Below are 12,143 nucleotides of genomic sequence, written 5' to 3' on the forward strand. Positions count from 1 at the left end.
GCTCAGTGGGTTAAAGCCTCTGCCTTTGGCTTGGGTCGTGATCCCAGTGTCCTGGGATCGAGCCCCGCATTGGGCTCTCTGCTTCACGGAGAGCCTGCTTCCTCCTCTCTCTCTGCCTGCCTCTCTGCCTACTTGTGATCTCTGTCTGTCAAATAAATAAATAAAATCTTAAAAAAAAAAAAAAAGAAAAGGGACCATTGCAGATGGTTATAACATGTCTCAAAGTGATTTTACAGCTTTGCTTCTCTTTATTAAACATTATCATGAGTCACTTGGGAGAGAAGACCCAAGCACTGTCATACTCGCACTAATTTCTCAATTCATAAGGACGACTCAGCTACCTGTGACTGGAGGGTTGGGCCAGGCACCCTTCCCTTTACAGGAAAACTGGAAAGAGTCATCCAGAAAATATGAATCATGTTTGCACTAGTCCCACAGAGAAGGGTTCTTCTAATAGACATTAAGGGATAATTTCTGTTTTCCTGGGAAGCAAAGAAAGGACAAAACTCTAAACTGTGGAGAATGAACATTGCAGGCAGTTGTTTCTTATTTGTTCAATCTTTTCACTCAATCAGAGCCCTTACACGTTATTCAGTCAGACCTTCACTCTTTCTCATCCTCTCTTTTAAAGTCAGACCACCAAGAATGTTCTCTAATTTTAGGGAATATCATGCAATGTGATGGTTATTTGTGCTTCTAGGAATATGGGATAGTTAATAAGAAACACTTCTGAAATATTGTAATATTTTTAAAATATTTAGAAATATAATCATAGCCTTATGTTATTTAGAATGGTGTTTCTTAAAAAAACTTTATTATTTAAGATAATTAGTATGTATATTAGTTACTTAGTTGCTTTAGTTATTTTAATATACTTCTTTTAAGTATTTAATAAATTTCGATAGTTTCCTGACCATATAAATCAACTAAGTTGTCTTTTCTGATAGCCTTGATTGGAAATAGAAATGCAGAGAAAACACTCCTTATCTTGAGAATTCCTATACTTTTTTTTCCTTCCTCTGGTCTCCTGGTTATTTTGATAATTTTAGTTATATGATTTTTAAAGCATTGATATGACCTGAGTACTCTTGTATAGATAAGAATCAGAAATATTTCATTAAAAGCAAATCAGACTAGTAAATTAATAAAATAACACATGGAATAAAGTAATTTAATATCTGTATACCCTATTTGCTAATTAAATGTATATAATTATATCATTATGGTTTCTATTGAATATAATACATATACAATACATATATTTTGAGGACATGGGTGACCAATTTTTGAAAAGTCATTTATAATAACAACTACTATTTCCTGAGTTTGGCCAAGATTTTGTGTAGAGTTACCTCAGACTTTTGTGTGGGGACAGATGGGCTATTAAACTATGCATTTATCCAGTGAGGTAGTCCTGGCTGGCTTAGGGTAGCTCTCCTTCATCTCTAGAATGTGATAGGAGTAGATCACATCCACTCTCTCTGGGAAATTTGTAAAATGAATTAAATGATTCAAAGAAATCATTATTATGTTTTAAATGTGATTTTTTGTTTATTAATTTTTTGGGGAAACATAATGTACATAAGCTGGTGATATTATTTTTATAATTGGTTAGATACAGTGATTATTAATGAGTTCAATCATAGAGGTCATTCAATGCACATTTGATGAATACATTTCATATGTACAATGCAGAAAATATGAGCAGTTTGTCTTTTATATCTCACAGCATATATGTATGTGTATGTACTCTATCTCTATGTATATATACATATATATTTATAGACCTTTTAAACTTAAAATGTAAAACCCCCAGAACATTCTAATAAGCTTTGCATTTATCAGGACAAACCCTTAATTGAAAAGAATGATATATGTTTTATTACTTAGAGATTAAAATTTAATTTTGGACAATTTAATTTTCAATAGCTGATTTAAGAGTAAACTCAATTTAAAAAGTTGGTAGAGATGCTAAGAAAAATAATACTAGATATTCTCAACAAACTGGATATTCTCAAATACTTATTTTGAATGCTGTGTAGGAAACAGTCAAGTGTAGTAATATGAATCTGGACACCAGATCTTGAATCTTGAATTTAAATCCCAGTCTCAACATTTACTGGTTGTATAACTTGGGAACATTACTTAATCTTTCAATTTCCTCATCTGTAAAATAGGGATAATAATTCTACTTACTTTATATATTTGTTTTGAGGATTAAATGAATTAGTAAGTCTAAAGCACATAGATGAGCACTAGTCCACAGTAAGTGCTTACCAAGTATTAATCACTTCTGTCATCAAACTTTAATGTATGTGCTGCCAAAGTGAGCACTGTCAACAAATTTTTTTAAAAAGGTGTAAGAGATGGGGCACCTGGGTGGCTTAGTGGGTTAAAGCCTCTGCTTTCAGCTCAGGTCATGGTTTCAGGGGCCTGGGATTGAGCCCCACATCAGGCTCTCTGCTCAGCGGGGAGCCTGCTTCCTCTTTTCTGCCTGCCTCTCTGACTACTTGTGATCTCTGTCTATCAAATAAATAAATAAAATCTTAAAAAAAAAGGTGTAAGAGGGCGCCTGAGTGGCTCAGTGGGTTATAGCCTCTGCCTTTGGCTCAGGTCATGATCCCAGGGTCCTGGGATCAAGCCCCACATCGGGCTCTCTGCTCAGCAGAGAGTCTGCTTCCCTTCCTCTCTCTCTGCCTTCCTCTCTGCCTACTTGTGATCTCTGTCTGTCAAATAAATAAATAAAATCTTTAAAAAAAAAAAAGTTGTAAGAGAATCACTTTACTATGAAGTGACCTTTTATTATTATTATTATTCATGTCAAGATACATAAGAGCTTTTTCTTTTTGAATAAATGAATGAGCAAAGGGAAAAGAGAAAGAGGGAGAGATAGAGAGAGAAAGAAACCAAGGAACAGACTCTTCACTACAGAGAACAAACTGATGGTTATCAGAGGGGAGTGGGTGGGGTGGAGCGTGAAGTAGGTGATGGGGATTAAAGTGTGCACTTACCATGACATGATGAGTGCTGAGTAATGTGTAGAATTATTGAATCATATATTGTACAACTGAAACTAATAGGACACTATATGTTAACTATACTGGAATTTCTCTTTTTGAGCATCAGGAAGAGTCAAGAACCAGTGTTCCACTGTACAACTGTGTGGGTTCCCCCTTGCACAATTTCCGGGGGGTACTGTTCACATTGTAGTTTATGTGAATGTGTCTCCTGGAGTTGTGCAGTGTTTAGCCTAGCCAACTGTGCAATGGCCATGTAAGAAAAATGTGCATATTAGATGGATTCAATTATTCATAGTATAATTATGGATAGTAACCAGTTGTCCATATAATTTTCTTGTAATGAACTTCCCAAAACAAGCCCTTGCCTTAGGCTATCAGATTGACTTAACTGGAAAGGAAGAGCCAAAGGCTAAGAGGTTTATGAGAAACCACATGGGACACTAAGTGTTCTGGCTCCAAATGAAAACCAGTTTCAGGTATTAAGCAAGTGAGAGTGATAATTGGTAGATGTAATTACATCTTTGCTGACATTTGCTCAAGTCAGGCAGGACTGGCCAGAATTGCTTGGCAAGTTTATTCTGAATTTAGAATCTTAACTTTTGGAGAGGTTCAGGAGCAAATTTATTTCCATATATTTATTAGCACTGGAAACTGGATTGTTTCATTGATCAAGAGAAGGAAAGATACCTCAAAGGTTTTCCTTCTGTTAAAAATTTGGGCCATTACCTTTTTCACAGAACTAGAGCAAAGAATCCTGGAATTTCTAGGGAATCACAAAAGACTCCAAATAGCCAAAGCAATCTTGAGAAAGAAGAACGAAGCTGGAGGTATCATACTCCCTGATTTCAAACTGTACTACCAAACTACAGTAAACAGTATGGTAGGAGCATGAAAACAGATACATATATCAATCAAATAGAATAGAGCCCAGAAACAAACATACACATATATGGTCAATTAATCCATAATGAAGGGGACAAGAATATACAATGTGGAAAAAGACAGTCTCTTTCATAAATGGTGTGGGGAAAATTGGACAGCTATATGCAAAAGAATGAAAGTGGACCACTAATTTACATCATATACAAAAATAAATTCAGATGGATTAAAGACTTGAATGTGAGAACTGAAAACATAGAACTCCTAGAAGAAAACATAGGGAATGAGCTCTTTGACATTGGTCTTAGTAATATTTTTTTTGGAGCAGTCTCCTCAGGCCAGGGCAACAAAAACCAAAATAAGTGGGACTACATCAAACTAAAAAGCTCTTGCACAGCAAAAGAAACCACCAATGAAACTTCCTGGATGCAGGAAGACATTTGCAAGTCATGTATCTGATAGGGGATTAATATAAAAACATATAAAGAACTTAGGCAACTTAGTATAAGAAAAAACCCAATTAAAAAACATGCAGAAGGGGCACCTGGGTGGCTCAGTGGGGTTAAAGCCTCTACCTTCAGCTCAGGTCATGATCCCAGGGTCCTGGGATGGAGCCCCACATCTGGCTCTCTGCTCAGCAGGGAGCCTGCTTCCTCCCCTTTCTCTCTGCCTGCCTCTTTGCCTACTTGTGATCTCTGTCAAATAAATAAATAAAATCTTAAAAAAAAAAAACACGCAGAAGATTTGAATAGACATTTTCTAAAAAGACATCCAGATAGCCAATAGGCATGAAAAGATGCTAAAATCATCAGGGAAATGCATGAGATACCATCTCACACCTCACACACAACAGACTGGCTATAATCAAAAAGACAAAAAATGACAAGAGTTGACAAAGGTGTGGAGGAAAAGGAAATTCTCATGCTGGTGGGCATATAAATTGGTACAACTACTATGGAAATCATAGTAGTTTTTTTCATAATTTTTTTCTCAAAAAATTAAAAATAGAACTATTACTATATGATCAGTAATTCCATTTCTGTATATTTATCCAAGGAAGATGAAAACATCAGTTCAAAGAAATAAATGCACCTCTATAATCATTGCAGCATTATTTACAATAACCAAGATATGGAATCAACCTAAGTGTCCCTCAATAGATGAATAGATAAAGAAGATGTGATATATACATATATATGTATATATGTGTAGATATATATAAAGGGTATCATACTCCCTGATTTCAGCCATAAAAAAGAATGAAATCTTGCTATTTGTGACAACATGGATGGACCTAAAAGGTATTATGCTCAGTGAAATAAGTCAGACAGAGAAAGAAAAATACCATATGATTTCACTTATATGTGAAATCTAAAAAGCAAAACAAATAAGCAGACAAAATAAAACTGAAAAGAAACTTATAGATACAGAAAACAACCTGTTGATTACCAGAGAGAGGAGGGGTTGGGGGACGGTGAAATCGGTGAAGGATATTCAGAGGCATAGACTTCCAGCTATAAAATGAATAAGTCATGGGAATGTAATGTACAGCATAAGGAATATAGTCAATGATGTTGTAACAACTTCATATGGTACTAAGACTCATCATGGAGATCATTTTGTGATGCATAAAAATATTGAATTACTATGAGGTACACCCAAAGCTAGTCGTATATTATATGTCTATTACATTTCAGTAGAAAAAATTTGTACCATTTACTTACAATTATTTTTCTGAAATTTTACTTTTAGTATGTTCTATAGAAGAAGGTGGTTGAAAATAGTTCTGCTATGTTTAGAACACATTCTAATGCCAAACTTGATATTTAAACTACTCTCTTTTTTCCAGCACCAACACTACTAATTTCTTTAAAACTTTGTGCTTTAGAAATCTTTAGATTTCCAGCATCACTATTAGCTTTGTATTGAATAAAGTTTTACATAATATAGTGGCATGAAATTAAATAGCTTTTTGTCCAGATGCTAATAGATGTGTTATATGACAAACTGTGTTGCAGATTTTGTGGACTATAAAACACTGAACAGTGGTCTCCTTTGAAGATAGACATTATTTTTAAAAGGTTAAATCTCTGAAGATAAGTATTTTCCAATCATAAATTTTTTCCCCCAAATGTTTATTTTCTATTTGAGAAATGGATCAAACATGCACAGGAAACTGATAACTATTACATTTTTCTTTGACTATAGGCAGGTGTTCCCCATGCCTTCACCTCTCAAATACTTAGAAGACTGGACAGGACAGCTGAAATTTTGAGTAATGCTCCAAGTTTGAAAATGTTATTTTCTCATACCCACTATTACACAAATGTAAGATAGAGTTTGATATGCTCTTTCACTCAAGAAAAATGGAGGTCCTTTCTTGACTTACTAAAACTGGTGTTGGTGCTTATTTAAAATAGTAAGGCAGACTTTTAAGAAGTTATCAAGAATCACTTGTGTTACTAATGTAAACATTGCAAATGATAGGAGTCTTACAAAGCACTTTGTATTTTCCAGAGCACTTGTTTGCACATGTTGCTGCTTTTTTAAGTAAGTGACATATTTATTTATTTGAGAGAGGGAGAGAGAGAGAGAATGGGAGCATGGGGAGGGGCTGAGGGAGAGGGAGAGAAGCAGACTCCCTGCTGAGTGGGGACCCGGATGCAGAGCTTGATCTCATGAACCCTGAGATCATGACCTGAGTGAAACCAACGGTGCCCTAACATCCATGTTGCTGCTTTATACTTACTGTGGCAGAGGACTGTGATTATTGTCAATGACAGTTGAGGGAACAAAGCCTAAAGTGAGTCAATCAAGGCATAGACTGAAGCCTGTTACTTTGCTATCATATCTCACTTCTCTAGGCAACCTTCTATGGTCATAGGATGGTGGAATTAATTCAGCTCTCCAAATATGTCTTCCCACTTCCAGACCTCACCCTTCAACAACAAAAGATGTGCATTCCCACTCCACAATGCTTTGAAAAACTTGTTTTTTTTTTCCTCTTACCACACTATTTCAAAACTTGGGGTGGCTCCCCACTTCTAAACGGATTCCATTAGGCTTCACTGAGTGTACTTTCAATCTGACCCTCATTTACCTTTCCAATTCATGTCCAATGCATACTGTCATTCTAGCCAAACCAGTATGTCCATTGCCCCTAGGTAAATGCTGTAATTTCCTTGCTCCTGCTGGTCTGACAACTAAGGATATAGGATATCCCACTTTGGCCCATCTATACTAATCAAAAAACAGCTCAAATCTCACCTCGTCCATGGAACCTTGTTTGCTGACCTCACTCTTGACTGATACAGCATTCCACTAACAGCATTAATAAAAGACAAGCACTGTCTGATAGAAATATAATAAGAACCACAAATGTGAGCTAAATATATAATTTTTAATGTTCTAATATTTATTTATTTATTTGTTGTTAAAGGTCTTATTTGTCAGAGAGAGCGTGAGCATAAGCAGGGGGAGTGGCAGAGAGGGAGAAGCAGGCTTTCCACCGAGCAGCAAGCCCGATGCTGGACTCGATCCCAGGACCCTGGGATCATGACCTGAGAGCCAAAGGCGCATGCTTAACCAACTGAGCCACCCAGGTGTCCCTTAATATTCATATATTTAAAAAGCTTAAAAGGGTGAAATTAATTTTAACAATATATCTTTTATCTAATATATCCAAAATACTGTAATTTTAATTGTGGTCAATATAAAAGTTGACATTTTACATTCTTTTTTTCATACAAAGTCTTCAAATATGTTGGGTATTTTACATTTAACACCACATCTCAGTTCAGACAACCACATTTTAAGTGGTTATTAGCTACATGTGGCCACTGGCTGCCATATTGGACAGAGCAGGTCTAGACTATTCAATTTAATAGTTACGTATGAAGTTATAGTGTTGTTTAAATAGCTTGTGTGTGTGTGTGTGTGTGTGTGCGTGTAAAATTTTTCTAAGGGGAAGAAAATGTCTTACTTTTCATAGTTTCCTTCATGACCAGCATCATAGAGACACTCTGGGAGGCTACAGTTTAGAGGCCTCATTTAAATGTTCATCTATCTATTTTTCAAACAATGTGTCCACTGTAAGAGAGATATTATAGGAGCCATTAGGAATATAAAGATGAATGGATCGTTAACATAACGATTTTACTGTTATTTTAGAACTAGAGGGATTTTTGAGAATGGTTTATGTCAAAGCAGGGAAAAGAGCTCCCTTACACGTGTGGTGGTCCAATTCTGTGTTCGTGTGACACCTTCTGGCACCCCCTGCCACTTTTCCCATAGCCTCCTGAGTTGGTCATTGGTTTGAACATGGAGATTATCAGGCTACCTGAGGTTTAGTCTAGAAATGACCATTTGGAAAGGTAGGAACATCATACAGCTGTCTCATTTCTCTTTACAACATTCTTGGGTCAGGCTTCTTTAGAGAACCAAAACAATTCGTTCCATTGTTATAACAAATATAAACTCTAACATCGAGGGGTCTGGGTGGCTCAGTCAGTTAAGCATCTCCCTTCAGCTCAGGTCATGATCCTGGGGCCGCAGGATTGAGCCCTGTTTCGGGCTCCCTCAGAGAGCCAGCTTCTCCCTCTCCCTCTTCTTCCCCCTGCTCTCTCTCTCTCTCTGTGTGTGTCAAGTGGAAAAAAAAAATACTTAAAAAAATAGACTCTAAAAGAAGGGAAGATAACAATTTTCTGCTTGGACATTGTCCTAAAAGGGAAAGCTGGGAAACTCCGGCTCACAAGGCAGTCTGTTCTAATTTTGGACACCTTTAATTTTCAGAAAGTTCTTTCTAAAGATCTATTTCTCTGCAACTTCTTGAAGTCCAATTATCATCTCCACTTTTTAAGAGAAGGAGGTGAGGGAAACTGGTGCCTAGGCCAACTCGGTTTATTATGAAGTGGGAATTAGTATTAGGAATTTTCTTTAGTATTAATTTATGGTATATGTTACTACTTTGATATCCTAATGTAACTGATAAAATTGTGGCCTTTTTTTTCTTCACTAAAACAGCATAGTTAAGGAACAAACTAGTCTGTGACATCCAGACTAGTGCTTTGCTCTTCAGCTCTCACTTCTCTTTTAGGTAACATTGTATAAATCTTTCTCAACCAACAAGTATTATGCTCCTAAAAAAAAAAAATGGCTTCTAAAATGTTGTATGTCTTTTCCCCCCAAAGTCAGGATATTTTTTGCACATAATGGCGAAACATAGTTTTCTTAATACCCCTTTCAACTTCTCTAGAGTCAAACATTGCTTTGATTTTAATTCAACGGTCTGACTATTTTAAAAACACGTCAGGTATCAAGACCAGGCATGTATAGTTCTTAGCCATATGCTTAAGAGATATGTAACCTTGGAAAATAGACCTGGCTCTTTTTCATGTGTTTTAGTTTGTGTATTGGAAAAATGGATAAAACCATTACTTTGAAGAAAGTGAAGGTGTTGTGGATAATAGATCTAAGATCAAGATTACTAAATTCATAAACTAAAGAAACACTAAATGTCAACTCTCAAATTCTATTTCTCTCTGATTTATTTTTCTATGTAAAATACAACATTAAAAACCACCAAAAAGTGGAAATTGGTAACCTTTATGATTTTATTCTAAAATGTTTATTTCCATTTAACTCCTTTTAGAACTTATAAGAGGGATTCAGCAATCAAGTATAGTATTAACAAACAAGGAAGGGAACAGGGAAAATTGGAATTATTTGAAAAAAAGAAAAAAATGGACTTACCATTAAAATGGCCAGAGCCCCTGGTGTTCTGAAAAGGAGCCAAGTCATTTTCTCTGACTTCCCTGGTGGACAAATTCAAGAAAGCTGCTGCTTCAGTCCTTCCAACTGTCTGCATATGATGTCTAAGAAAAGCCCTTTGGTAGCGTCTCTGCTTTCTGGAGTCTACAGATGGTCTGTTATGCAGCTCCTCCCCACCCTAAACCAAGGATTGGTCTTACCAGAAACGCTTGCATCACTTTTGCTCCCAGGTAAAAACTTAGACACACCTCAATTCCAAAAGCAATGAAATCCTTTGTTGGAGGCTGAAAGAAAACTTCACAGGCTGAAGACAGGTTTAATAGGAAGGTCCCAGATGAATAATAAATTCATCATGGTGTGGAAGTGCAAAAGCTTGTCCTGACTACACTGAAAAAGAATCTAGTTGGCTTTTCTTCAGGGTTACAATTAAAACTGAAAAGCAAAACAAAACATACAAAAATCCCCCAAAACCTAACTTGTAGAAGAGCATTTGTTTTTAGTCTGAGTATATGTAAGCGGATTGAAAGTTAAGCGAAATGTCAGTGTGAAGTAATGATATATTTTTTTGAAAGTAATTCAAATTTGAAGAAGAAAACTATCACATTAAGCAATTATTAATACAGGTTTTGGGGGAAAAAGTAGAAATAATTGAAAATAATTAGGAATAAAATTGGAGTAAACAGTTACCTGGTGCCTTGGATATTTGAAATATATAATTAATGCATTGCAAAACCAGATCCATGATAATAATCAGATGACATCTTTCCTCTTGTATTCCTTTTCATTTATAAGTTTGTTCAATGATAGGTTGTCTAGTGAAGAAGGTTATCTTTGTGCACTTTTAATTAGTCAAAACATTTCCTCTGGAGCAGTCAACCACCTTGCTGTCATATGTTTATGCACTTCTAAATATGTGGTTGCCAACCCAAGTTAGAGGTTGGGGGAAAAACTACTAACACCACTTTAGTTTGCTTTTAACACTAGAGTTAAAAACACTTTTAAACATTCCAGAGTATTTAAAGAAATCTTTCTTTGGTAGAAGAACAATTTTATCTTTATAAGTATTTATGCATCAGGTTTTGGAAGCTTTTTAGTTTCAGGAAAACCATTTAATCAGAGTATTTTATTTTATTTTATTTTATTTTTGAATTTTTAAAATTTGAATTCAATTAGGCAACACATAGTACATCATTAGTTTTTTGATGAATCACAGAGTATTTTAGACAGAAAGGATTTTGTAATCTGAAAGTTAGGGGAGTGGACAAAATCTTGTGGTTTTAAAAACAATTGTGGTGAAATATGCATAACAAAATTGACTATTTTATCCATTTTTAAGTGTAAGGCTGAATGACGTTAGTGGCATGCTCATATTGCTTTGCAAACATCACCGCCATCCACCTCCAGAAAAATGTTTTTGTAACAAAGTTTTTGCAGATAAGTTTTAGTGGAACATAGACATGCCCATTTATGTATTATAAGTGACTGCTTTTGTGGTACAATGAAGAGTGGAGCAGAGCCTTTTATGAATAACACTATAAACTTCGGGGCAGGAAAGAAGAGAAAGATTTAATGAATTCTTTCCTTTTCCATAACTTAATGTCTGGTAATCCTTCAGAATATTGTACTCAAGACAAAAGAGGGGTGCCTAGGTGGCTCAGTCAGTTAGCCTTTGGCTCAGGTCATGATCTTAGAGTCCTGGGATCAGGCTCCTTACTCAGTGGGGAGTCTGCTTCTCCCTTTCCCTCTGCCTCCTCCCCGCGGCTCAGGCTCTGTCTCTCTCAAGTAAATAAATAAAAATCTTGATAAAGATAAAAGAGATTAAAAAGATGATAGCAGTGAGTTATGATATTCCTAGGCATACCCATAAGTTGCGCTCAATCTAGATTCTAGATACGACTTACTTTGTTCTGATTTACCTTTTCTAAAATTCCAGTTCTTTGACAACTTTAATTAATTAGGGGGTTCCACTCCTTCTTCACAGATAAGGAAGTATTTTACTTTAGTACTTTAAAATACCAGTTACAGATTAAAATACCAGTTACACGTGGTATATAAAAACTGTGGACATCCTTGTAGGAAGTAATATACCAGATTTGGCCCATTGCAGCCAATGTAGGCTCCATCTATGTCCCAGTCAAGGAGGACTGGAGAAATCCACAAGTCCCATAGTGCATTCTACAGGCAAGCTGCACTCTCTGATCTTACATGTGCTCTTGACAATGATTTAAGCCAACACTTTTTTTTGTTTGGAGATTTGGGACCTCAAGAAAGTAATAAAACATGTTGTTGGGCCCGATTTGCATGGTGTTGGGAAGAGAGTGGTGGTTACTTCAGCTGGGGAGTGCATTTGCATAATGCCTTCGGACTAAGCAGGGTTTTCTTTTGCCATTTCATTTGTTTGTGAAAAGGAAAGATGGGAACATTTTCCAGGGGTTTCTGTCACATGATTATTTTATTACTCTCTGAATAATGGCT

The 12,143-nt window shown here is 35.9% G+C and overlaps 1 protein-coding gene across 1 annotated transcript in view; it reads right to left on the reverse strand.

Moving 5' to 3' along the window:
• The window catches only part of DSG3 (desmoglein 3), a 34,879-nt gene extending 25,065 nt beyond the window's left edge, over positions 1-9,814 (reverse strand). Inside the window, exon 1 of the mRNA XM_080820929.1 lies at positions 9,651-9,814. Within this exon, the coding sequence (XP_080677055.1) occupies positions 9,651-9,698 (48 nt within the window). The 5' untranslated portion in view covers positions 9,699-9,814. The remainder of the gene's footprint in view (positions 1-9,650) is intronic.
• Positions 9,815-12,143: the final 2,329 nt, after the last annotated feature.

Source organism: Martes martes (genome assembly GCF_963455335.1).
Source record: "Martes martes genome assembly, chromosome: 13".
NCBI lineage: Eukaryota > Metazoa > Chordata > Mammalia > Carnivora > Mustelidae > Martes > Martes martes.